This window comes from Vulpes lagopus, chromosome 10 (assembly GCF_018345385.1).
Source record: "Vulpes lagopus strain Blue_001 chromosome 10, ASM1834538v1, whole genome shotgun sequence".
NCBI classification, from domain to species: domain Eukaryota; kingdom Metazoa; phylum Chordata; class Mammalia; order Carnivora; family Canidae; genus Vulpes; species Vulpes lagopus.
The window spans coordinates 35,320,685-35,348,405 of record NC_054833.1 but is presented as its reverse complement, the minus strand read 5'-3'; the positions used below and the strand labels follow the sequence as shown (position 1 = coordinate 35,348,405).

Here is a 27,721-nt window from a genome sequence, read left to right as displayed (position 1 = left end):
CTTGGCAGGGGGCAGGCAGGAGCCGGTGGGAAGTAGAACACAGCTCTGGTCCTCTGCACTTGTGTTCAGCTGCCTGTCCGGGAGGCTGTGGGTACCAACCCCGCTGCTGGCCTGCAGAGATGTCCTCACCCGTCACCTGTTCAGACTGCTGCCCAGAATCCATCTGGGCCAGGAGAGGAAGAAGACTGAAAGGAGGGTGAGCAGGAAGGGACTTCTGCAGGGGGATAAGGCTAGAACTCAGGGAGATATGACGAAGAGTGAGATGCCCCCTACGGCAGGGCAGCCCCAACTTGAAAAAGCCCATACTGCTCAACTGGACAGGCTTTCCAGAGATAGAGCCAGGTGCCTCTTAGCCTGTGAGTCATGGGCCTACTTCCCTCCAGAACAGGGACTTCTTTGCAGCTGTGGGTGGTCCCTGGAAAACCAGGGGCGGGGTGGGGAAAGAAGTCCAAGCGGATACAGCCACAGGGAGCAGACGGGCTGCCGGCTGCACGCTCCCTTCCGGCGCACCCCGCCCCTGGTGACTCTCACCTGGACCACAGTGGGACCCTGCACCCGAGCTGACGGGAAGGAGATGTGAGTCAGAGCCCTGGCCCCAGCGCCACAGAGTGTGGGGTCAGGGCCCTGGCTGGCCCCGTGTTGGCACAGCACGGGTCCCCAGACTTCCACTCCCACCCAGGCGGCTCGAACACACAATCGAATTCCCAATTACGCGTCGCCCCCCACATGCAGGTTTCCACCGCGGATTTCTGTCATTTCGCGTGCATTCTTTAATTCTGTTCCTCCCCTTTATAATTGAGCCCACAGTCCAGGGAGTCTACGATGGAAACTCAAGATTTGCCTCTTTCAGCACGCTTGATGTTTTCCATCTTTGTCTCAGCGGTATTATGTTTATGAGACCCCTACTTCTTATCCCTGGGATCAGCACTTCCAGCTTTCCATCTTCCACTCATTTTTGTGAAATGAGAAGAGCAGAATGCAGTGAAATCTTTAAATAAAATGTGTGCCCACGCTGCAGTCCGAGGGTGACGGGGCTGGCAGAAGCAGGCTGCTCCCGAAGCGGTGCCACTATCCAAAGGTGCCAAGACCGTGAGCATTTACGGGGGGTACGGGTGCCCAGATTTGGCAGCCGGGAGACCTTTAGGTGGATTGCTATAATCCACAGAAATCCAGGGCATGTGAACGTTAAAGGACAGCCGGTACGGGATGGCCCGACTCTGTTGGTAGCTCGTTTCCACATTCACCCTTCCCTCTTCTGTACTTCCCCCAACTTCTGGGGAGCTCACTCCTCCTCTGGTGTTCCCCACCTCTACCCTGAGACTTCTAGGTTAAACATGCAGACTCTGCAAGCAGACCTTGTATCACATTGGAAAACCTCCTCAACCTCGTTGAACCACAGTTTTCACATCCATGAATGGGCACAGCCTCTTGCCTTCACCATGCAGTGGCGGGATGGGGGGGTGGGAATACACAAGGTTATCTGCATCACATAGATAAGCCTCATGCCCTGGGCGTGGGGAAAGCTTGATAAATAGCAGCTGTTATCAATTCCATTTACCATCTCACCCCTATCAAAATTTGCTCCGGGGAAACAAACTCCTTCTCACTGAGGTGTGAATGACTGCTGGGACTCAAAGAGCTATATTTTCCAGATTTGTCTGTTTGTTTTACATTGTAACAGTAAGCCCAAGAAATTAAACTGTAACTGTGTATATATTCACGCCCTGTAAGGATATAGAGCTTGTAGAAATCATGTGGCCTAGGATTTCTGCCCCCTAGAAAGGAAACCCAAGGAAAAGCCATGATCCTTGTGTGCCGGGGGGCACAGGGTTCAATGGGCGAGACGGGACGCGTGGATGGAAAGCAGACCTCCTGTAACATAGAAACACGGGTAGTGATCTTCAAGCTTCTGTGCTCTACTCTGCTTCATGGAAGAGTAGAGTTTTGAGCAAAATGTGGATGAAGGAAAGGACACCAGAGTGGTGTCCCCTACAGGGACTTAGATGGCAGAGGAGAAGGACAGCAAAAAGCAGGGAGGAAAACTTTCCTAAGGTGATGGGGGCTGTGTCTGTTCAGCTGGGCCTTGAGTCCCATGAGTGGGCCCGCTGCCCAGCATCAATTTTTCGCATGTGGCAGCCACCATCCTCCTTTCCCTGGGGCTCCCTTTCCCAACAGGTGAGGAACACAGAGCCAGTGTCCCTGCCTCCAAACAGCCATGAGGACCAAGGCTCCCTGAACTGACCTTGGGGCCTGACTCTGCCCGTTCCTCACAAGCTTGCCTGGGCCACCGCAAAGGCCTCGGGAGGAAGGACACCCATTAGCTGGGTGAGGATGTACCAGGATGAGTGGCTTTTCCATGATAAACTCAGCCCAGAGAGCCACTTGCTTCAACAACCGTGACTCCTGACCATTTTTTTCTGGAGGCAATTTTAGAGAACCAGGCATCATCCAGCCAGAGGACTTGGTGTGGCCGTACAGGAGAGAGGGGGCTCGGCTGGATTTCCAAAAGGGAGGGAGGCAGACAGGGCAGCAGGGAGGTGGCTGCCTGGCTCCTTCCAGAACAGAAGCCCTCCTTCCATCTGGGCTCCCCGGCATCCGAGCTGTTCCTCTGTCTCTGCTGAGTTGTGAGCCTCAGGGGCCTAGCCTGTGTTGTTTTCTCAGCTCCGTTCCCGAGCAGCGGCTGCCGTCAGCTCTTGACAAATAATAATAAACCTGGGAATCAGGTTTGTCGAGGGGGATTTCGGTCCCTGGGTTCATTTTTAGATTTGTTTCTCTGTGTGTGTGTGTGTGTGTGTGTGCAGACAAGAAAGCACGTGACGCTGTCTTGAGGGAGCGGCTGGGGCTCCCAGGTGCCCTGGCAATCCACCCTCACCGCCCTCACCGTACCCTCGGAAGAACTAGACGGTTCTCCTCTGCCCCTGATCGCTGGGACTGCCTGCAGGTTTAAAAGAAAAGAGAAACAATTGAATGAAAGGTCTCTAGCTCCCTCCTTTCCCTGTTCCTCCCCACCTCTCCTGCCTGTGCTATTTGGGGCTGGCAATGAGAGAGAGCAGACTCCCAGCTCTAGGTTGGGAGAGTTGCCTTAGTGCTGGGTGGGACCTTGGCCACAGGTCCAGGGAGAGGACCCCACCCCAGGGCAGTAGCACGGCCTCCCGGCCTCCACTCCTGAGATGTGGCACCAAAGGGACAGACTTTCTGGAAAGGGAAAAATACTCTGAGTCGAGCATCACCGACAAAAGCCGGACCCAACTGTGGGTGGTTAGGAACCTATCATGGTGCCCCTCTGGGGCAGAGTAGCACCCACTTTGAGCTGTCAGGAGGTAGCCATTGGAGGTCATTGCTGCCAATCCCCTGCCTCTGCGCAGGCAAAGGTGCAAGGCACTTACCTGTGAGACACATGCAAGGGCTGCACTTACCCTGAGAAGTAGCACGCTCCCCCCACCACTTTCTGTTTTTTGTTTTATTTTGTTTAAAGGAACCAAAGGGGGAAAAATTGCCAAGTTGTGAAGTGCTTTAAGAGGAGATGAGAATCTTCATCAAAATGCTAAAAGCTGGAGGGGGAGAGTAATGTGAAAACTCTTGCCTGCTATTTATGGGATTGATTCTCAGATCAAGAAGAAGCAAGCAGTCGGATGAAAGGAATTATTGTTAAAGCTCCTCGGTAGGAAGATCTAATGGACAATTGCTGCTATCAGGGGGAATTAAATTGCTGTTTCAGTTTGTAAAATATATCAGCAGCTTTTTGAAGCCGGGAAAGGTGTGACAGGCCAGGCAGGGAGGCGAGTGACTGCTCTGTCACTTTCTGGCCCTGGTGTCGGGAAGTAGAGAGAGGCAGGAAAGAGGGATGGTGCAGAGCATGAGTTCCTCTCCTAACTCTGACCCTGGTCCACATGCTTGAAGCCAAATTGCAAAATAGCTAAACTAGGGGCGTCAAGGGGCAAAGCAGCAGCCCTGATGTGCCCAAAGTCTGGGCGCTGAAGTTCTTGGAACCCCAATGATCAGAGAGGCATGGCAGGAAGCAAGAGGGGGGCTCCTCTCTGGGAAATCTGTTCAGGGGGTGATGTGGGTCCGTGACTGCCAGCAGGCCCACTCACAGCCAGGACGGAGTCCAGTCCTCTGCCTTCTGTAACCACTGAGCATCCCCTGCCTAAACTGTGTGCACAGAGGGGTCCAGGGTGGATGATAACCACCCCCGCTTCCCAGAACGGGGTCTCTAGACTGGGGTCAGTAAGTGCATAGATGCTCTGTTGACCCAGCCATGCATATGGGAGACATACTGGGATTCCAGATAAAGACCACACCGAAAGTGGTCTTTGGGAGTGGGGAAAGGAGAGGAGTAGAGGCCCTTGGAAGGAGGACCGTGGCCATTTGGAGGAGACTATACTCCTGGTATGGGAAGCAGGAGGGTCTCTGGCTTCTCTGACCTCACAGAAGGCTCGTATACCTTCCAAAGACCATTTGCTCTGCGTGGCAGTTAAGGGCTGAAGGAGGAGAGAAGGGTGGGGACAGAGCTGTTTTCACGTCTCTCAGGGAGTCAGAAGACAGCAATCCCAGTTAAAGCTCACGCTGGCTTCTGCTCCGTCTCCACTCTGTTCCCTGGAGACCAGCACCATAATAATAGGGCATGACCTGGCACCAACACCCAAGTAGGCTTCTCAGAAAGGTGGCAAATGACAATTAGTTCAGAGGGCTGTGGGTGGCCAGGGAGTCTGAGTTGCCTGCTATCTTTGCTGAAATCAGTAGAGACCTATTGAGAGGTCCAAGCAGGAACCACAGGAGCAGCAGGGAAGGGCTGGGGCATTCTGCAATGACTTGGGCCCTGTGCCAGGTGCAGTGTCCCCGGGGACCTGGGTAATGGTGGAGCCGTGGCTAACTTTGGACCTTTACCAGCCAGCCCTCAGCACAGGAGTGAGCAGAGGTCTGATCCTGAGTGCAAAGCCTGCTTGGGTCCCCTTCCACCTGTGCTTCCTTCAGTGACATAGTTACCTGCCTGGCTCCCCCACCCCACTCTGAGCCTGCTCTTATCAAACTAGAGGCCTTCCATTTGCCCCCAACACCCAAGGTCAGAGAGATGGGTCAAAGCAGCATCAGCTAGGCCACGGCATTCCTGTCGTCTGAATCCTCGGGCCCCTGAGCCATGCCACCCGATTCCTAGAGCACCTGGTCCAGCGTTTGGTGGGCTCCTGGGGGGCTGGCCCCTTCCCCTCCGCTCCCCAAGGACCCTTCACTTCTCCATCGCTTGCAAATACTTCAACCAGACCTTGTCACATTTTACAGCGTCCCAGCCCAGAGGTACATCCTCACCTCTGTGCTCTCTACCATCCCTGCACTGGTCCCACCCCATCACCACCCAGCACTGACCCCGTACACCCGGCACAGTGACCACTGTCTTTCCTCTAAAGCTCGAGGTTCCTAGCCCTTCCCGTGTTTTGCGAGGAAATCTGGGGTGTGTGTGTGTGTGTGTGTGTGTGCGCGCGCGCACCCCTGCGTTTCTTTAGATAAATCCACAGAGTCACATGAAATCGGTGACAGGTTGACACCGTTATTTCAAGATTCATCGCTCTGAGTTGCCAGCACAGGAGACCTAGCCAACTCCTTCCCACCAACAACACTTTTTTTCCAGGCATAATTTATAGCAGTGGGGTGAATTTGTTTCCAAAAGATGAATATCACACTATCAGCAACAGCTGCCTCTCATTTTTATTTGTTTTTAAATTTGCCTCAAAGTCCAATTCTCTATACACATCCGAAGCTGTAAATCCTAAGGCGACTGAATTACATGATTTAGTAAACAGGTTATATTATATAATGCAATTAAAGCGGGGCTCCGAGGCGCCACCTACAGGCCGCCTCTGGGAAGGAAGCGGGCCCCAGACCATCCTTTAGGAGGAGGCTCTAGGCTGAAAGGAAAATAGACCGGATTGTGCCCTGGGTGAGGCGGCGGCTCCTGGGGGAGTAGCTGCAGCCAGCCAGGTTACTAACGCAGCCTTCTGGCCCTTCCTGCTGAGTTCACTCTGTTATTTCAGCCTCCTGCAAACCTGTCTAGACGTCAGAACCCAGGCCTGGGCAGCTGCTGGGAGGCCCCCCCAGCCTGGGGTTGGGGGGTGGGCTGGTAACCAACCACCTGGGTGCGCTGGGGAGGGCTCCTGGCTCTCTGGCCTCCCTCCCTTACTCCCAAATGGGAAGTGAGGAAGAGAAGACCCGCCAGCTGGCTGGCCTTTGAAATGAAGCTCCAGTCCAACTATTTCCATTCTATTCGACGAAGCTCACGTGGAGGGCTAACCCTGGGCAAAGACCCGCAGAATATTCCGGTGAAATCCCTCATGGTGGCAGTCCAGGAGGGGAACGTGGCTTGTCCCGGCCACCGAGAAGTGGCAGGGCTAGATGAGGAATCCAGACTTTTCGACCCTCAGCACAAGGCTTCAATCAAGGGCATTTACAAAAGAGGAAATTAAGGCCCAGGCAGGGGATGGGACTTCCACAGCCTCTACGTGTACCCCGGGGAGGAAAATCATGAAAATACTGCTGGTGGGGGTCAGAGGACAGGAGACAAGGGCTTCTAGGGGGCCCTCCGCAGTGTGTCGTAGCTTTTTCTGGGGAAGGGAGGAAGGATGGAAGACCCAGTGCTCCCTCTCCTCACCCCTGTGCCTAAACTACAACACTCCTCAGCCGAATCAGGTTCTGGGGCCTCCAGGATCCTCGCTTCTCCAAAGAGCTTTTGGAAGCTTCGATGGCACACCTATAACTGGGAGAGTCCAGGAGACTTTCCAGCCTGGGCCCTAGGAGAGACACTGGAGCAGAAGGGGGTGAGGGCAGGGATGGACGAAGAAAACAGGACTCTCAGAGTCCAACGGGGTGGAAAAGCCATCCACGCCTTGGCCTGTGCCCGCCATCCCCCCAGTCTCCTGTCTGGGGCACTGAGGCAAAGCTGTGAGGGGCCATAGGAGAGCTGGTCCCGTCCCCCCCTCCCAAAGTGGGTGCCGGATGCGGTGTAGTCTCAGCTGGGGTCAGAGGGCAAGAACAAATGCTGTCGGGCCAGCTGGCCAGAGAGTTCCCAATTAGACTTTGTTTCTCATCCTGGAGGCCCTGAGCCCCCAACCCCAGCACCCCAGCCCAATTACTGCCGGGCAGCATTAACCCCTTGGTGCCCCAGGCCGTTAATGGAATGTTAATTGGCCTAATGGGTTTCATGTCAACAAGTCCTAATGAGCTCCTTCCTAACGAGCTTGCTATTTTTTTTTTCTAAGCCTGTTTGTCAACACACTGGAGTTTGGGCTACAGACCCAGGGCCTCACCTTGCAGGGCTGAGGGGCGCAAGAGTTGAGGAGAGAGGGAGGCGGTGCTCTTGGGCTGCCCATTCCTACTTCCTAAAACGGGGTGTCTTTTTACGCCCCCTCACCCACCCCCAGTCCGTGCAACACGGGTCCTGAGCTCTGTGAAATGGCAGCCTGGACTCCTTTTGATAATATCAGTGACACAGATTACTTCTTGGGTATCATTGTCGGGTTGAATGTTGCCTTAGGGTCCCCCCCACCCCACCCCTCTCCTAGCTGTCATATAGTAAAGGTTTTCAGCATTAAGAACAACCTTTTGACCTGAGCCTCTCTTCCCTGGGAAGGTTTCCCTGCGGTAAATCATTCCTCGTGTGTCCTCCATCCGTAGTCTCTTGGCCGTGCCCCCTTGAGTGCCCTGGTGTCTGGTAACAGCCCTGGGGCCTCCGCACAGGAGCCGTTGACACATGCTGGAAGCCCCGGGCTGGGTTTCCAGAGCCCAGGCCTGCTCCTCCCCTCCGCACTCCCAAAGAGGCCCAGGCACCCCGTGATTGCGCAGGGAGCTCCCCCCACGCAGCTCTGGAGTCTCACTGGGCCCAGTTTCAGACAAGAGAAGCTGGATCCCCGCCTTCCTCTCCAGGGTGGTTCCACGGGCCCCCAGGCCAGCCAGCTGGAGGCGGGGGGGGGGGGTTCCCAAGGACGGGGGTGCCTGGGCCTGTGGAGTGGTGTGAAGCGAAGAGCAAGCTTCCAGAGATGGGTGTGGGGTCTCCCCCAGCGTCTCCCCACCAGAACCTTCTGTGCCTGAGTGAGCAGAGAACCAACGATGAAAAGTCCTCCTGTTCTCCAGCAGGAGAAGCCCCCAGAGGGCAATGGGTTAGTGGCCTAGTGGCCTGCAGTGACCCCGGAGAGGGGGACGGGGAGGGGCAAAGGCCATCTGGGTCCTCAGAAAATTGTTCTTTGTGTCCTCTGGCGAGGCGGGTCTGACCCCTGCTCCAGCCTGACAGGCCAGAGACAAAAAAATCTCCTCTTAGCCCAAGCGGGTGGGTGTTTGCTTCTGGCTGCAATGTGCCTCTCCTTGCCTCCAGACCGCGTAGCCCTCCTGCCATCGCAAGTATTTCTAGGGACAGCAACTCTAAAGTGACCCCACCTCCCATTCCTTGGACAGCCAACAAAAGAATGCCCCAATCTGGTAGCCCCGGCCCTCCTCCGAGGGCGTCCTCTGCTCTGCCTTTCTCACCTGTGGGATGGGGTTACCCCCAGGCCCAGCGCAGAGGTTAAGGGGAACCGGGTGGCCCCAGGAGGGGAGAGAAGGCCCTCCAGGCCCTCTGCTGGACGCCGCTGGCACTACAGCCCCGCAGCGGCTCTCCCTGCCAAGGAGCATCCAAGCCTGGAGCTCCAAGGAACAGGTCCCCAGGGCCTGTCCTGAGGCCCCAACCAGCGTCACCTCATCCGCTGCAGTCCCAGGAAAGCCTGAGCCTAACACACCCCTGAAATAGCCCGATTTCCTTCCCTCCCCCCGCACGCCCGCCCAAGGTCCAAAAGAGACTCCGCACCCATTTTAGTATCTCAAACGTCTTAATTCTGGAAGTTTCTTCCGACATCTCAAGGAGCCTTTATGCTCTTTTGTCCTCGGGAACCCTTTCCACCCTTCCTTGGATGTTTACCGCCACCCAAACACCCAGCCACGAAAACAGGCATTGGTTCTCCCGCCTGAAGTGACCAGCTCCCCCAAGGGCTCCCTCCCGACACTCTTTGCAGAAAGAAAGCATGGATCTGGGTGCCTCAGGTGTGCATGAGGTGGGGACACCCTGAGTGTTTCTGTTGCCAACACATCCCGGTGGCCCCTCCTCTGAAGTAAGGCCGGGGTAGGCGAGGTGTAGGTAGGAGTGAGGCCAAGGGGAATGCCCTGCAATCACAGCAAAAGCCCTCTCTCCCTACCCAGTCCCTTCTGGAACCTTCATTTCACTTTCTTCTTGCCTGCCGGGCCATCACCTTCCCGACTGATAACACTCCTTGGAAAAAAGATCTTGCCTCCTTCGTGTACCCTTTCCCACCTCCTAGCTCAGTTCTTTGCATGTAGTTGACACCCAATAAATAGCCCTTGAATGGACACCTATATGTCCCGTGTCTTTGCTTGGGCACTGAAGGTCAGAACATAGTCGTGCCTCAGAGACAGAGGTCAGGCTAGGCTTTCTACTTCCTCTTCTTCCTGAAAAATAACCAAACAACACCCGCACTCCCTCTTTCTCTCTCTCACACACACACCCCTCAGGGCTCTGGAGACCAGCCCCTTCCCTTGGGCAGCTCCAAACACCCGGAGATTACCACAGAATTCCTGCAGAACATTTCAGAAGACCCTAGGAAAGGGGTGGGAGGGCATGGTGGGGGCGGGTGGAGCCCCACCGGGCCCTCAGAGATAGGGGAGGGAGGGCCTGAGTCTGTGCGCACACCTAGCTCATCAGCACCCTCCACCCATGTCCCTAGCCCCACTGAGGTTCTTAAGAGTTTCCAGGACCCGGGATCCCTGGGTGGCGCAGCGGTTCGGCGCCTGCCTTTGGCCCAGGGCGCGATCCTGGAGACCCGGGATCGAATCCCACGTCGGGCTTCCGGTGCATGGAGCCTGCTTCTCCCTCTGCCTGTGTCTCTGCCTCTCTCTCTCTCTCTGTGACTATCATAAATTAATTAATTAATTAATTAATTAATTAAAAAAAAAAAACTTCTTTAAAAAAAAAAAGAAAAAAGAGTTTCCAGGACCCACAACGGACAGCCCTGGGTCAGGCAACTAGCCTGTGGTTTCCAGCTCTAAATATTTCAGGGCATCTAGTATAGCTCAACAGCTTTCTGGGCATTCTGTTTCCTTGGGGGGTATTGCCAGCGGTCTCCACTTACAGCACCACGTTCCAGGTCAAGAAGAAAGCTTGAGGCTCAGGAGGGGCAGCTGGCTTACTGGTGATGGGTCAGGGGGCAGCACAGTGGAGGACACTGGGGACTGACCCCGGCTTCACTAGCAGCATCCCCCATCCCCACCTCCACCCTGCACACATCCTTCCTCTTGGCCTCGTCCCCCTGTAGGAGGGGGTGGACTTGGCTCTGCCCTTCTGGCCCCAGGTGCCTGTGCCTCTGTACTGAACGAAGGCTAAGGAGGCTGACTTACATCCCTATGCCCAGAGTCTCCAGCACACACCTAGAAAAACTCGCCAAGTGACGGGAGGCTCACCCCAGCCTGGAGGTTCCCTGAAGACCCACTGGTCCCCCCAGGTGCCCAGGTGCCCAGGTGCCCAGGTGCCAACTCCACCCCTCAGCCCGGGGCACCCCACCTGCCACTAGGGGGTGTGGTGAGCACACCTGGGAGGGGTTGGGCTGGGCCCCCAGACCCCAGTGCAGGGGGCTGGGCCTTGGAAGTGGAAGGGCCTGATGCCTCCTGCAGGGACAGAGGTTTTTGGGCCCCCGTCCCAGAGCTCAGGTGGCCGTTCCAGAAGCCTGGGAAGGGGCCAGCACTCTTCTGTCTTGTGGGATCCCCGAATGCCGCCAATGCCCTGAGCTGCCACCGGCCGAGCCCCCTACCCCTTCCCCCCTCCCAGACCAGGCCCCTGGTGATGCTGAACAAAGCATGGCTGTGGGTGGACAGGTCGTTTCACATGTGATTTGAATATCGTTTCTTTCAAGTCAAAATGCTCAGCCAGCCCCTCCCCACCCAGGCCTCCCCCCCTCAGCTCTCATTTGCTCCCCTGAAGGGTCTCCAGCGCTTGCTGTGTCCCGTCAGTCTAGGTGGCCCAGCCTGAGAAATGTCAAGCCGGCCGGTCCCCAGGGCCCCCTGCGCACAGCCTATTAACGGTGCGGCTCCCTTTCTCCTGCCACAGATCCTCGATGTGAATCAACCCCATGATGCAACATGCCTCCCCAGCCCCCGCTCTGACGATGATGGCCACGCAGAATGTCCCTCCCCCACCCTACCAGGACAGCCCGCAGGTGAGTGTGACTGACCAGGTGACAGGTGACGGGAAGGGGGCGCGGCGGCCTTCCCCGGGGGCGGGACAGAGCCAGGCCTGCCTCTGCTGTACCCTGGGCTCCCCCCCCACCTCTGGAGGGCCGCCCCACACAGACCCCTGGAGGGATTGCTGCATTTGTAAAACCCGGTTCAGATCCTACTTGAGCTTATCTGTCACCAACTTCTGGGACCATGGTTTGGAGCCCCCAGTCCCAGTCCTGCCCCCACCCCTGGCCTGCTTCCCCCTCAGAGCAGGTGTCCGACCAATGCACCCAGCCCCTCCCTCAGGGAGATCCAGGTGCAGGTAAATCGAGTCTTCTTTTGAGTATCTGGGGAAACTTCTTAATGAGAGGTTCTTTTGCACCAGATGCCCCCACTCACTGGTCACAGGAGCCCCTCTGTCCTGTCCTTCCCTACCTGCCTGTTCCTGGAATCACCCTTCTGCTCAGGATCCTATTGGCTTCTTGCTAGAAAAAGGCCAGGATGGTATCTGTAGGTCGTCCAACACTTCTCCCCCCAACACCTGGTTCCCAGTTTCCATCCCTCAGCTTGGACACAGCAGTGCCCTCCCTGAGTTCTCCAGAGACTCCATCCTGGCTGCACCTCTGGAGAAGGTGGCATCTGTGCCCCGTCTTCCTCCTTTTAGAGGCCTGCTTTTGTGGGTTGGGCTCCCCCAGTCTTTCAGACCCATCACTTGGGACCCGTGCCTCCCCACCCACCCAATGTGCACCTTTCTCCACACCCGGTTCTCTGGAGACTCTGAGTTAGCTATGTGGCTGTGCTGTCCCAGAAGCCTGCATTCTCCGACCCTTTCCATCACCCTCTCCTATTTTCTCTACCCCGATCTCTCAAGTCTGTATTATCAGGGTTGACTGAGTATCTAGAATGTGCACTGCAGCCAGCTAGGACATTTATTCACTCAGCAAACGTGCAGTGAGGGCCTGCCTTGGGCCGGGGACCTGCAGCCGTCCCTGCCCGGCCTCCCTTCTCCATAGCGGTTCACACTCAGCCGTTCTCAGGGAGCACGTGGAGGGTCTATGCTGTGAGGGGAGTATGAATGTGCAGACACAGGGCGGGCAGGCTCTTGCTCACGTTGGGTCCTGGGATCCTGACAGCCCCAGCCCGGTGTGAGCATGTAGTGGCCATTCCATCCATCCATTTCCCTCACAACACCACCCCCAGAAATCCCCACTTTACCGAATGCCTGGCATGTGGACCACCACTGACTCCTCTCCCCCTGAAAACTCAAAAGCACGTGTCATTCCCCAACCTTCAAGCGCACGTCTTTTTGTCCCCACACCGGCCCCAGCATGTCCACTCCGTGCTCCTTGTGGGCTTTCTGCAGCCAGCCTCCTATGCGGCAAACCCTCTGCCCCATCAGTAGCTTTCCACGAGTGACTGCAGCATTTACATGGCTCCTCAATGCGAAAGCTTTTGGGGGTGCGACCCTACATTGGGACCTTTCCCTGCGGTGCAGGAGGCCCAGACTGTGGAGACCTAGGACTCTTGGGGCTGCAATGGGGGACGAGCTTCCTCCTCCATCAGTAGATACAGACTTCATCCTCTCGTCTGCTCAGGCAGTGTTAGGGACCCCGGGGGTACCAATAAAGAGGCAGGCACGCCGGTTCCGTTTCTCTTGTAGCTGGATCCTACTCTCCTAGCTCAACAGTAGAAGTGGGGACCTGACATGGGGTCACTTCCCCGTATTTAGCACATGGTGAGTGCAAAGGCCTGGTACCCAAGGCTCAAGGACAGACGAGGGCAGGGCCAAAAGTCCAGAGAGCATTGGACTGGCACAGCTGGTGGCTGCTGCCGTCCGCCCGCCCACCCCAAGCCTTGTTTTGCCTGCCGGGGCAGCTGGGAGAAGTCTGGGTTTGGTGGGGATTAGCGGGAGGGCTGCAGCAAGGCCTCTGTTGTCCAAGAATGCTGAGCCGGGTGTAGTTAAGTACAGGAGCCTAATTTAATTCTCAGCATACAGCTGGGAACTAATACATCCCAGCTGCTGAGGGAGGGGATGGAGGTGTGGCCACAGCCCTCGGGCACTCAGCCCCCCGGAAGCCACCACTGAGCTGCTCGAGCCTTCTGGGAGACGAAGGGAGGCTCAAGTTCCCCATCGAGGGCCTTGAAGTAGAAGCCCTGGGCAGGGACTGTCCCAAGGCCCTCCTCTCCGAGGAGCCACCATGCTTCACCAGGCAAAGTACACTCAAAACACCAAGGAGTACTTTGCCCCGCGGAAACCACACATCTATTTGTAACCCAAGGGTCTGACAGGAAATCAGTGTCCACGGTAAAGTGACCAAGCCAAAGTCTGGGGTTCTTGTGGCCTTGGCTAGGTCAGGAGACTATGGCTAGATTGCCATGGACCTTCCCTGGGCCAACCCGGGTCCCGAAGAAACTGATCAGGATGGGGGGTTAGGGCAGAGATGGAATGAGCAGGATGGAGGAGGTGGGTGAGATCTCCAGAACAAAGACCTCTGACTCATAGGGAAAGGCCGTTCTCTCCAGAGAGAGCTAGACTCTGAGGTGGACTGGCTCCCATGTAGGAATGTCTTCTGTGTGCATCTTCTGGGGAACTTGCTTGCGTCCTCCTGCCTTGTTCCCTTTATGCTTTCAAGAGGCTGAGCTTCTCAGGGGAAGCCCTGCTCCATTGCCCTCATCATGCTCATTATCCTAAAGAACCAGCTGCTCTCTAACACTCAGTGTCCTCAGGAAAGCCAGGCCTAATAGGAACATGGGTCAGCACCCAGGGGAGTCGCTTCCTATACAGGGCCCTCTGGAAAGGATGCCCCGCTTCCTCCTATTCCTTTAGGTCTTGTTTCCTCAAGGCCTGGACAGCTGAGCACATCTCTATATCACCTCCTCGGAAAACCCAGTTTCTTCCACAGGCAAAAATGGACAGTCTCTGATACGAAGTCCCCAAAATGAAAAAGGAAGCGAGAAGCAGAGCCCTTCCTCTGAGACCCGTGCAATCGTTTTAATAATGTTCCCGTTGTGCTAAGGGCTAGCAATACCGAGCATAATCTATTCAAATGCACAGGAGAATCTCACTTTGGAAAATTAGGAATCTGCATTAAAAAAAAATTCCCAAGCCCCGGACCTTCTTTATAATAAATTAGAAAAAATTTTTTTTCCAAGGCAAGTTCTTAACTTGGCAATTTCATTTTTGAAGTTTGGGGAATAAAGTTATTAAAAATGAGGGAGGCTTTTTTTTCTTCCCGTTTCAGGAGAGAAGCATTAATGGTTCTGGCCCCACGCTATCTGGGCACAAGCCAAGTGGTATGATGGCCACGCAGCCCCTGGCCATGCAGTTCTGTTTCAGTCCATCCTGCGGAAACCCGTGATTACTTGTAAGGATGTCGCTCTGCGTTCATTGTGCACTAAAGGCAGACCATAAACTTAGAAAGTGCAAACCCAACAACCCACTGGAACCCTTCCTTGTGGCCTGCTTCCTCCTTCTGGTGGCTTCTGGCTAACTTCTGTTGGAGTCACAGCGCCCTCTACTGTCTAGCCGCAGTTCCTCGATTCCGGTGCAGGCGAGCTGGGTCCCCCATCCTCACTTTCTGCCCCCAGAGGTGGGGCCAGGTCCCTGGGGACTCTGGATTTCTACAATGACTGTTTAATGAAAACATTGTCTCCAGGGAGACCTGGATATGAGCTAGGTGTGTGGTCTCTCCACTCCCCATCCCGTTCACTATATGCGGTTAATTCCTGTATCACTCCTTTCCCTCTTCTGCATCCTGGCAGCAGCCTGGCCATCTGTCACCTGGACTTTCCCGGCCCCCTCCTCCCACTGCCCCACCCCCTCGCCCCCCCATCTAAATGGGACTCTAAAAGCTCTGTTCCCTGTGACTCTCCCCTCCCAGAATTTTCGAGATGACACAGCCACCCCCTCACTCCTTCTGAGTGGACACCCTTCCTTCGTGTATTCCATCTTCACCACTGAAGGTCATACAAGTTCTCCCACTTCCTGTAACACTCCAGACGCAACGTCACGACCACGCCAAGTTCTCCCCTCTGCTGTTCCACCGGCAATTTCAGGAAAGAAGTGGGATCTAGTAGTGAAAGCAGGAACTTCCGCTCCCTCACCTTATTACCCACACACGCCAGCTCCTGCTATCAGCAACCTCCCCCCACTCCTCCTCAAACACAGACACATACCTCCCGTTCCACAAATATCTTTGCCCTTGGCTTATAGGCAAGACAAATATTTTATCTGGTCTATTTGTGTATGTATTCAATGTTTAGTATTCCTCTGTCTGCATGTCCCCGGCGTGTCGGGCTGCGTGAGCATTTGACCAGAAAGCAGACATCCTGGCAGGCCCTAGTCTGTCCCACCAGGTGCAGCTCCCCTGTGAGTATGGCACCCAGTTACCACTTTAGGAGCAAATTGGCACAGAAGGTGGCTGACTTGATGATGGGTGCGTTTTGGTCACTCACCCAAGATGCAACCTCATTCATGACCAGAGGGCCGCAAGGCAGGCAAAGTCGGAACTCTTGGTTCAGGACCAGTATGGGAAGCTCACTTGAGAAGGAAGTCAAGCATTTGCTTGGGACCCTTTGGCAAAAGCTGTGTCCCTCTGTACCCCCTCTATCCTCCTGAGCCCCTAGAGTAAGGAGACTGGTGCTCAGGACCCAGAAAACTGGAGATCTGGGGTCAAAGTGTTGTAGTCTCACCTCTCCTACAAGAGGAAGGCTAAGGCTGGGCCCGGACCAGGCTGGACCCGCCTCTCTTGACCACCCCCCACCATGACCCCAACCCCCAGTACCTTCTTTCCTACCCTATCAGAGCACCATTCCCACTCTGGGCAGGGCCAGGGGAGCAGACATCCTGGGGAAGCTGGATGGGCTTTGATCAGTCATTAGGATCCCCATGCTGGTTTCATTAGCTGGAGGCATAGGGGGTGGCTGGGGCCCCCTGGCTGTGAATGGCCCCCAGCCAGGCCATGCAGCTGTGAAGGGCAGAGTGAGTTCAGATGTTTTCACACTTTACATTCCTCTCATCTCTTTAAAGGCTGGAGCCCCCTGCCTTTTGCTTTGCAGCCATAGAGTTAATTCAGCAGCTTTGAAAGTCCCCCTCAGCCTTTTCTGTGGCCTGATTGACGGCTCCCTCTGCCCCTGGGGGCAACACCCCAGGGACCCGTATGGGTGACCTGCCTTGCCTGGCTTTGACTCATCAAAATGGACTCTTCTCTTTCTTTCTTATTTTTTGGCCGGGACTTTCTTCTCTTTGTGCACAGTGACCTCTGTCCCTGGCCTGCTTGGGCCACCCATGTCTTTCAACTGGACATATCCCTGAACTCCAGCTCACTTAACACCTGTATTTCCTCATTGTGCAACCCATGAGTCTGACCGGGGGGCCCTCATGCCCCCATTTAGGAGATGGTGGGCTAGCAACCTGACTTTTAAGCTGGGGAAGAAATACTCTAGTGGCCTTGTCTAGGTTATTTGTTCGATGAGCTTATACCTGAATTCTGCAATTTGCCAAAAACCCAGAGATTTTATTCCCTATCCTGTTGCCTCCAAACAGGGCACGGGCCCCAAACAGCTACAAAAATAGTTAATGGCCCAAGTACACGAAGCTTAAAATAAATCAGGGAACAGGTGATCAAAGTCCGCAGCGAGCCTGAGGAGCACTTGAACTTGCTTTGCCTTCCTTGCCTGTGTGATCTTCTAGGAGCTCGGGTGTCTACATGGTCCAGGGGGCGGGGAATGGGCAAGCGAGGGGTGCTTGGTGGCCTTGGAATCTGTGGTCCAGGCTAGAGCAATGACTCCACACGGCAGAAATTCAGGAATCCTGAATTTCAGGAATCCAATTCAGGCCTTGTCGCAGCTGCGCTGCTGATGAATTAGACGCGTCTTAGGCCAGTCACCTCAGTACACTTCTCCCAGCCACGCACCCATTCGATCAATCCCGAGGGTCCCTGTGATCTCGCCAACCCTGTGCTCAGTACTAGAGACACAGAATGAGTAGCTCCCGCCCTCGCCGAGCTTAGAGTCCACTTGGGGCCTTAGTGTCTGCATCAGTGAAATGGGAATAACGCGTGCCCTCCCCGCCCCACGGGATTGTTGTAAGTGTGAGCGTGAAACACAGCATGCTCACTCCCGGCCTCTTTTCCTCCACGACCATGACACTGACTTTCTACTCAGCCTCTTCTGTACATCTTTAGTAGCCAAGTTTGCCCTGAATTTGATTTCCTCCGCTTTTTATTAGGAATAGGATATGCATATCAAATATGTTTCTAGCTGTAAATACACCCCCTTGCACACACGTGCGTACACACAGGCACACATGGAGATTCTGATATATCCACTAACGGGCCTACTGGAAATCACTGGTTTGGGACAGTTATACAAGCGAGCGGTTCTCCAGAGATGGACAGGAAGGATGGAGGGCAGACGGTTGCCCAGAAAGTGCCAGAAAGCTGGGGAGCGAGACTCAGATTTAAGCCCGCAGCCTCGTGCCCGTTAGCCAAACGTCAGTAACACCCCAGAAGTGCAGACAGGAGCAGTGAACATTTTACAAGCCTCATTGTGAGAACCAGTGCCTACAAACCCTTTTAAAGCTAATTAATTAACTAAGACCGCTCGTTTTACACCACGAGGTCATTTTTCTGTGGTTGCTTCTATCCAGTTGGCCCCGGGATCAGAATGTAGGTGACCTCGGCCTGCCGTGCCAGGAGCCCCTTCGGACTAAGTTGGGCTGCCTGCTTCCAGCTAAATCTGCTGCCGGTTCTTCCCCTCCCTGTGCTGACTGCGGTGGGGAGGGGGTCTGGGGGTCATTTAGAGGAGCCCTTCCTTGTCGGCCCCTCCCTTTTTTGATCCCTGGACCTTTCAACACTGCTCTCTCTCATCCGCTCACTTGGTCAGTCATTCAGTCATCCAACAACCATACCGGGAGCCTCCCGGGAGCCAGGCATGGTTATAGGGGCTGGGAAACCAGTCCGCTCAGGAGACAGACAATTAAAGGTCCCAAAGTGTGAGAGGCATTAAGGTTAGAGGCACACACAGATGAGGCTGGGGTCCAGGCTACCTAGGTCCGGGGGTGGGGAGCACTGGGAAAGGCTTCTTGGGAGACATGGTGCCCAGCTGAGTCTGGAAAGAGGGGTAGGTTTACACATGCTCGGAGGGAGGCAGGGCAGGGGAAACGTGGACATTTCCTGCTGAGGCAGCTATGGGAGCAAAGGCATGAGGATGTAAATCATCGGGCATGTTCAGGCAACCGTACACAGTAGGGTCTGAGCAGGGTACAACGTAAGGGGAAGGCACTGCACCGGAGCAAGACCAGGGTCAGGGAGCAGGCCTGGGCCTAGAGCACTCTGGGAGCTGTGCCCTCCCCACAAAAACCTCATTTTTTGGCCTTGCCGCCCTGCTGCCTCCCACCTGTTGAGGCCAAACCTGATGTTTACCAAATAGCTTCGAGCCCTGACCTCCTCCCAGGTCCTTGGATTCTCTCCTGGTAGTGAGGGAACCAGATCCTGCCCTGCCAGCTTGCCCTAGCACTGCAGACAGTGCCAGCTCCCAGGCAAGCCCAGCCCAGCCCTGCTGGAGCCTCAGCGGCCCCTAGTGGACCAGGCCTGTGCGGGTCTCCCCGCCTCCCCCATTGCTGCTCCCCGGAACACCACCGTGCTTCCACGACCTGGTGGGGCAGGCACTGGGAATGGGCGGCTCCCACCTTGCCCGGGTCAGGTGGGAGGCTCAGAAGAGGGGGTGTCCTCTTTGGAGGATTGTCGTTGCTGAGTCACGCTGAGAAGGTACAGACCTAGGCTGTCCAAGATTGGAAGAAAGGACTCTTTGAGAGGTTCTTAGGTAGAGGAGTCACAAAGAACAAGGCCATGTGTGGGGACGGAGGGTGTGACATGGGAAGTGCGGGTGCTGGGACCTCTGGAGCAGGGTCTGGACAGGGAGTGGAGTTTGGATTCAGAGGGAAGAGTAGCAACAAAGGAATAATAAAAATGCTTAGAAACCAAAGTTTACTGAGCATTCACCGTGTGCAATTCACTCTCACATAATGGCTTCACTAATCCCCGGAAAAGAGATTGTCGGCTCCATTTGTACCTGATGGAGAAACTGAGTCACTTGCCCAGAACACCATGGTCCCCTCTCCCTGTGCCTGAGCCCAGGCCTGCCCCACAAGACAGTGGGTTCCCTCCACAGGGAAGGACCCCTTAGGCAGCCCATGGAACAGAAGCAAAAGAGGCCAAGTCTGAGTGTGGGCTGCAGACGGCGGCTCATATTGATGATAACTACCATACGCTGTCTCTTACGTACCAGCTGCTTTGCACGCATTATCTCATTTAATTCCAACAACCCTGCACCGTAGGTATTGTTGCCCCTGTTCTATAGGTGAGGGCCCTGGATCAGAAAGGTTGAGTAACTCGCCCGAGTCACACAGGCAGAGTCACGTCCAGAGTGAATGCTCATGCCAGTACATCATGCTCTGTCCCATTATCTCCAGCCCTGGGCTGGATGCCTGCCACTCCCAAACCATATGCTGTCAGGAACTGTGACTTCTCTGTTGGGCCTGAGGCATCCACTGTCAAGAGGGTAAACCTACAGCCATAAAGGTATCTTTTGGATGGGAAGCCTACCTCCTCCACACCAGTCAACCCTGCCTTCAATAGATACACGGAGGCTACAGTAGTGAACAGGAGAGATCGAGCCCCTGCCCACCAGGGGCCTACAGGCTAGTCACTGAGAGAGACAAGTAAGAACATGCAGCTGAAGAGCATGCTCAGGGCTGAGGGAGCACAGAGCAGACGGGCCTGACTGCTGCCGCTGCTTGGCCAGCATCCGCTGAAGGAGGCAGCAATCCTCACGAGCTGGGGAGGCAGGAAGCATCGCCGCCATCTCACAGATCGGGAAACTGAGACCCTGAAAGGTAAAGTTCCAGATCCAGGGCTGGCCCATAGTGAGTGGCAAAGGTGGGATTCAGTTCTACCTGAGGCCAGTTTCTCCTGCCAAGCACCTTTTTGGGGTGCTAGAGGGACTCTGTTGCCATCCTTCATCCCCCAGCCACCTGCTCCCACCTCCCAGGAGCAAGAGAGGAGCCCTGAACGGAGGCTGACAGCAGGTGGTGATGGAAGCCTGGAGCCCTGCGTGGTCAGGCTCTGGGTCACAGGCTCCTCCACAGCCTCCGAGGGGAGTGAACCCGGCAGCACCGGGCCACCTTCAATTACTGAACCACCCACACCTCCCTACTTGCCCCCCCCCCGCCCCCGCACAGGACTGTTCCTCACATGACCCATGAGCCATGTTTGAGGAATGACTTGTGTGTGGGAGGCCTCTCGGGGGGATGGGGGGAAGCTGGGCCGCAGTGCAAACAAGAAACTGCGTGGACACCCCCCCCCCAGTCACCCCAGCATGGCCAAGAAGTGACCCTTCCACCTGAATCTGGCTCCCTTCCTCTCTGCCCTCTTTGTCACTTGGTGGGGGTGGGCATGGGGGGCCATCCCATTCTCCTCCTCAAAGAAAAAAAGCCCTTGGTTCTCACCCCAACCCTTACACAAACTGTCTGCAATCTCCAGCTGTCTCTTCACCTCTGTGGGTTTCAATTTTCTCATGTAAAACGGGATGGCGCTAACTTAGTGCCCTGCATTACTGTTGAACCTGAAGGCCTGTGGAGGTATTTTTCTAGCTCCTGAGACCATCGAGGTATTTTACTAGCTCATGAGAACATCGAGGTATTTTACTAGCTCATGAGAACATCGCGTGCCACTCTCCTCCTACAGTTGGGGGAGGGTGGTGCTTGGCAGACACTGAAGCGTGGATGGGCATTCCAAGGTCAGTGAGGGCAGCGGGGGTGGGTAGGTGAGGTGAGTTCTCAGATCACACTGTGGAGCATCTCCTACCTCTTTCTGCGGTCAGACCAGACTGTCAGAGAGGCTGGCAGATTTGCGGGCAGATTTTGCCTTCCTATACACACAGCTTACAAACGTCATCTCTTCCCACTCTGCTTTAGGATGGGGGTGGGGATCATGAACTTTCATCCCAGCGTGTTTCAAACCAAGAATCTGGGCAGGGCCCTCAAGCTCCAAGCTCCCAGCAGGGCTGGTTCCAGCTGAATGATGGCGAGAAGTCCGGTGGTTATAGCTTCCGTGGGAGGAAGGGGTATGGGGTTAGGGGAGGAGGCCCTAGGACCTTTGCCCCAAAAAAAGACCCGAAGGTAAGAGGAGGTGGGAACCCTAGAACCCTGTGTCGGCTCTCACAGCACCCTGTCTCCTTCAGGGAGTGCTGCCACCCTTCCCCATCCAGCAGTCAGCACCCTGTTCTCTTGATTACTCCCTGCAGCCTCTGCAGTAGACATTCACCCTGGCTTTTATATAGATAAGAAAACCAAGAGTCCAAGAGATCAGGAAACTTGCCCCCAGACATGCAGCTCATAGGTAAGGAGCATCAGACCCAGGGCCTCAGATTCCCTGCTCCTTCCACTCTCTGAGCCTTTTCTGATCTTCCAGGAAACTCACGAGACATTGTTGAGCTTTGCCTCTCCTCCCCTGTGCCTCAGTTCTCCTTGTTGTAAGGCGACAGTCCTCATGTCTGTGCAGTGCCGTCCGCACACCCTGTCCCCAGCTTCCCCTGAGGCCTCCTTGGAGGAAGGTTCAGAGCCTGGAGTGGCCGGTTCTGGCACCAGCTGTGAACATGCCAAGTGGCCTCATGGAGTGTGTACAGTTAGTTTTTGTACCTGCCAGACCGAGGAGAAAAGGACAAAGTTGCTTGGAAAGAATGCCTGACATTTAGGTGTGCTGGTAAATGTCTGACAACCAGTTCTCTGCTTGGCGCTTTGGAAGAGGCCCTGATTTGCGGCGTTTGCCAATCCCCCTGGTGTAAATGCTTAACCGGGCCACTTTCAAGCCACCTGTGGGAGATCAATCAGCTTGCAAAAGTCCTGAAGGTTTGTTTTTGTTTTTTTTTTTTAAAGATTTTATTTATTTATTCATGAGAGACAGACAGAGAGGCAGAGACATAGGCAGAGGGAGAAGCAGGCTCCTTGCAGGGAGCCCGATGTGGGACTCGATCCCAGGTCTCCAGGATCAGGCCCTGGGCTGGGGACAGCGCCAAACCGCTGAGTTACCTGGGCTGCCCAAGTCCTGAAGATTTAAAAGTTGGCTTTCGCAGGCCAGAACAAGGGAGCTGTAGCACGTTGTGTCACTTAGGACCATGCCTTGCGCCTGATCCTCTCCCCTGCTCCTGCTCTGGGGGTGCTGCCCAGAAACCTCCTCCCAGAACCCGCACAGGTGGCCCTCCTCCTCCAGCCCCTGAGGCAGCTGCTGGGGGCCCTCTCCCTCAGAGCTTCAGTACTTGGGGAAATGGAAGTCCCTGGCTAGGAAAGGGGATCTATTTGGAGGTAAACACTCCTTCTCCAAACCTGGAGGAAACGCAGAGTTTGCTGAGTTGGCCCCCAGGAGCTAAATAAATTTGAGTCATTGTCCTGCTCAGACCAGATCTGGTCTCTCCTGCCACCCCCCGCCCACCTTCCCTGAGCTCCAGGAACAGCCTTTCAGCTGGGACCTCTTGGGATGCTGGCAATTGACTGCTTTTTTTTTTTTTTTTAATTGACTGCTTTTGATTTATTCTTATTCTGTGCTTTCCTCTGTCACCCAGCAGTCCTGCTAGAAAAGGGAAGTCAGAGGAGAAAGAGGAGATTTATTCTTATTCTGTGCTTTCCTCTGTCACCCAGCAGTCCTGCTAGAAAAGGGAAGTCAGAGGAGAGGAAGTCCCCTCATCCCTCTCTCTCCTAGAAGCCCATCTTCATGGAAGTCCCTTGTGGATTCCTTCAAGGACATGAGGAAATTCAGCCTTACTGGCCAAGGCAGAGCATACCAGCCTCCCCTACGTCTCACCCCTAAACAAGGGGTCTATGTCTGTAGACATAGCCGTGCCTTGCTTGAGAAACGAAGCACATTCTGGAAACCGTGTGTTTAATGACAACAACCACCCCTCCATCTTGGGAGCATCCCAGAGTTTCCAAAGCACTCCTACATACTCTATAGCCTCTAGTCGCAGGCTCTTGTCAACCGCACAGCAGGTGGTGACTGTTAGAGGACCCCGCTGGTGTCTGAGCCTGTCACTGCTGGGACTTCAGATGCTGCCCAGCTAGAGCCTCCATCCCCTGCACAGGGACCCAGCCCATCAGTCTCTGCTCAGTCCCTGCTGTACTGGAAACTCGCTGCCTCCCAGATGGAGCCTGTTCCAGCCTCAAAACACTCAGAGGCTTGGAAACTTATTATTTAGGTTGAGCCCAAATCTGTCTCCAACGTTGTATAGATTGAATGCATTGCTTGTAGTTTGACCCTTTGAGGCCTGCAGAGCAGAACCAATATAATCCAGTCCCTGTTCACCTAGTCAGAGGGGCTCTTGTGTCTCATCTCCCCCATCCCTCGAATCTTTCTTACATCTTCCAGATTCACATACCCCTCCTAGGACATAATGCATAATCCCTTCACCAGCCTCATCAGTTCTCTGAACGTACTCTCCTACACCTGTTTCGGCAGAGAGGAGTGGGACTAGAGGCTTTGTGAGAGTCGTGCCTCTGTTAGTGCATCCTCAGATAGCATTAGGTGAGGCTGCTTGTCTTTTTTTTTTTTTTTTTTTTTTTTTTTTGACAGACACATTACACTTTGGACATATTGAGCTTTCTGTCAACTAGAACACTGCTGTTAAACCATGGCTCTCCTGTTCTGCTCTTATATTATTGATTCTTTTTTTTTTTTTTTTGGCCCAAGTGTTAGAAGTGTTAAATTCTGACTTATTACATGAGAATTAATCTTATTAGACTTAGCCTGTGGCCAAAATCTGTAAAGATCTTTTGGATCTTGGTCTCATGTCGCCTATAAATTTGCCAAGCATTTCTTCAGCTTCCCTCCCTCCTCTAAACCACTGATAAAAATACTGCAGAAGAAGAAGGCTAAGGAGAAAGCATGTGACACTGTCCTAGAAGCCTTCCTCACGCTGACCTGGGTCATTTAAATGCCACCTTTACGTTATAGAGTCCTAATCCATGCGGTTGTCCACTGGTCGTGGCTCTCCATGCCCTCCACAAGGGTGTCATGGGAGGTACCTTGCTGAGGTCACTTACACCATCTGTGTCTACATGTTTTCCTCACCTGCCAGCGTGGCAACCTGTGAAATCCAGAAACTGAGCAACCTGAGAGCAGGCATTCATCCATAACCTCACTGCCTACTTCACGTTGTGTCCAGTGCATTGCCAATGACTCGGGAAATATTTGAAAAAAAAAAAAAGATGACCACTTGCATTAGTGGATGAAAGAAACTGGCCCAGATCAACGTGAAGATTAGCAGTATTTGGTTTTTCTGATTCTACTTTCTTTCTCTGTTTTGAAAATTGGAACATTTGTTTCTACTTTCCTCCTTACAGCACCTCTTTAATACCCATGGGGCCTAAAATGAGTTTTAGGACCAATTTAGAACCAAGCAAGAACCAATTTGCTTACTGATGAGAAAGCAGGAGTTAAGGAAAGTTAAGGGACTTGCCCAAGGTCAAAGGCTAATAACAGGCAACAGTAGGAATCAAACAATCATCTTCTAGCTTGAAGGCACCATGATGCTCTGAGTTTGGGAGTGTTCCCCCAGTCCAGTCAACAGTGGCAAGGATATTTCTTCCTAACAAAAGATGATGGGGATTCAGTATAGTAAGGCAGATAGGCTTCTTTTAGGAAATGAAAGATTTCATCCACCATCTGACATTTATTTATTGAGCATCTACTAGTGCCAGGCTATTCTGGGCCATACGAATACAACTGCTAATCAAGCCCTGTTTGAGCTGACATTTTAGTTGGGAGTGGGAGAGAAAATAGCTAAGCAAGTGGATGTGTAGTATCTGATCATAGAAAGGCCTATGAAAAAAAGCAGAGTAAGAGGACGGCAAGGGACAGAGGGGCTCTGTTTCACACTGAAGACATGGCATCCGAGCAAAACTCTAAATGGAGTAAATGACACAGCAAAAATAAATGTCTTGGGGGTATCAGCATTAGCAATAATGTGCTTGTATTGATGGAAGGACCATGCTTTTCCTTCCAGGAAGCAGGGACCTAGGTCATATGGTGAACATGCCAACTGTAAAACATCTGATTCTTTCGAAGTATATTCATTCATTCATTCTCTCATTCATTTTCTCAACAAAGGCTAAGTAGGCATCTACCTGCCTCAGTTGCATGCTGTGGATGAAGGTGTAAACAAGGTTTTAGTGTGTAGGAGGTAGTCAAGTATATCAAGCCCAACAGCACTGGTGCTGTGGACAGGCTGGTGGAGGAGAAGAGTTGAGGCATGTCACCATTTGTGACATTTTAGGGATCCATTTGACTAAAGAAAATATATTTAAAAGCATTAAATTCTGTAATGCTGGTTATCCAAAAATTTAAGCCATCTAATCATTTCTTTAAATAAAATTTTATTCAGAAAGTCTGATATAGAACATTAAAATGAGTTGCTCTGGGGATCCCTGGGTGGCACAGCGGTTTGGCGCCTGCCTTTGGCCCAGGGCGTGATCCTGGAGACCCAGGATCGAATCCCACGTCCGGCTCCCGGTGCATGGAGCCCGCTTCTCCCTCTGCCTGTGTCTCTGCCTCTCTCTCTCTCTCTCTCTCTCTCTCTGTGTGTGTGTGACTATCATAAATAAATAAATTAAAATGAGTTGCTCTGGCAAAAAATCGGGGACATAGAGATACCTTCAAAAACATCTCTTAGGACAAAAATCACTACCCAAAGCACTCGTTATGGCTAAGAAAAGAAATCTATCCAGTGGCCACTAAAACCTGTTTACCTCCTACCACTCAGGTAAACCAAATTTGGGGACCCATTCCATTATCAAACCCATTCAGTTACTTCTGGCTTGAGTGAAATGGGATAAACCTCTGCCCAAATGAGAACTGATTCAGCTGGGGTTTTTTTCCCCTGCTCTTCGAAGTCATCAAATCAACTTATTACTGCCCAGAACAGCCCAAATGACCCATAAGCACAATTTAAAGGGTTCATCATTTTAGTTTTTTCTGCTTCTGGGCAGAGGTCACCACCTTCATTTACATTAAGAATCATCTCTTCTTTGAAGAGGGCAGGTACCCCACCTGGTTTTGTATGGCCCTAAATTATTCTCTAGAATGTTCTCATATGAAGAATGCTTTCTTCTCACTGGAGCACGTAAACAAGTGGATGCTTGTTATACGTTCACAGTTCCCTGGCACACATTCTCTCGTTCATGCACACGCCACAGGCGGAGGTAGGCTTCCCAGTTCTGGCCAGGAACCCACTATCCTGGTCATACTAACCTGCCACCTCCTCTTTCTTCTTCTCTCCGCAGATGACAGCAACTGCTCAGGCTCCCTCTAAGACCCAGGCTGTCCACATCTCCGCCCCCTCAGCTGCTGCCAGCACGCCTGTGCCCAGTGCCCCCATTGACCCCCAGGCCCAGCTAGAGGCTGACAAGCGAGCTGTGTACAGGTAGGAGACACTTGAGCTGTGTCCGGAAGCCCCCCGGCAGCCTCCGGCCCAGCTCAGCCCTGAGAGATGAGCACACAGGCCAGCGGGTGGGCTCATAAAGACCACGGCCAACAGCCGCTCTCCTCACTGCCTTCTCTCTCAAATCAGTCTGGACATCCCTCAGCTGGCCGCTGTGGGTTGACACCAGCTTCCTGGGATTGTTTAGTAAGGGGCAACAAAACCTGGGGAAGAATCTTCCAGAAGGATCCTTTCCTCATCCCAGCTGGGGATTGAGCCCTTGTGGGTGTCTGAAACCCTCAGCTCAGCTGACGGCCACCTCGGGCACATCCTTTCCTTGCACATCCCCCGTTGTTGCCTTCACTCCCACAAGCCCACCAGACCACTGGACATCCGCCCGTACAGTCTAGGACTTGGTATCACACAAACTTTAGTATGCCTGAAAAATCATTGGAAGAGCTTATTAAAATGCATAGTTCTGGGCTCCATGCACAGAAATGCTGAATCAGTAGGTCAAGCTATAGGAAAAGGAATATGAATGTTTAAAAAGCATTCCAGATGAATCTAATGCAGCTGGTCCTTGGACCACATCTGGTTCGTGGTTGTCTTTATTTTGTAGCAAGCGCTGTGGTGTGTGGCCATGTAGGTTCCAGCGCCCTCCCTCCAGACGGGGAGTTCGCTGAGAGCAGGGCCAGGCCCTGAATGTTGCAGAGGGTGAGATGGGCTCGGGGGCTCTCTGTTCTGTGTATGGGGTTGAGAAGACGCAGCCCTCTAGGAGCAGCCCTGAATGAAGCTCCAGCAGGGATCTTAGTCGTTACGTTTCTGTGGGGAGCTTACACCACTAGAACAGCTGCCCGAGTCAGCACTGAGTATTGAGGTTGGACCCTTGCTCACATTCACTTGTGTGAGCACGTACATTCACGTGCATCGGCAAGCACGTCTTACCTGTGCCCTAGCACTCGCTACGGCAGGTGCCAAGATCAGGAACACGTGGAATGGTCCACCCAAGATG

At 53.8% G+C, this 27,721-nt stretch overlaps 1 protein-coding gene across 3 annotated transcripts in view; it reads left to right on the top strand.

Moving 5' to 3' along the window:
* Positions 1-27,721, top strand: part of PKNOX2 (PBX/knotted 1 homeobox 2) — a 258,068-nt gene that overhangs the window by 169,927 nt on the left and 60,420 nt on the right. For 2 of the 3 annotated variants that reach the window (XM_041771394.1, XM_041771395.1), the window contains 2 exons: positions 11,132-11,240; positions 26,573-26,712. In XM_041771394.1, coding sequence (XP_041627328.1) covers positions 11,154-11,240; positions 26,573-26,712 — 227 coding nt within the window. In that variant the 5' untranslated portion in view covers positions 11,132-11,153. Of the gene's footprint in view, positions 1-11,131; positions 11,241-19,858; positions 20,138-26,572; positions 26,713-27,721 lie in introns of those variants that run through there. The other variant, XM_041771396.1, reaches the window with a different exon arrangement.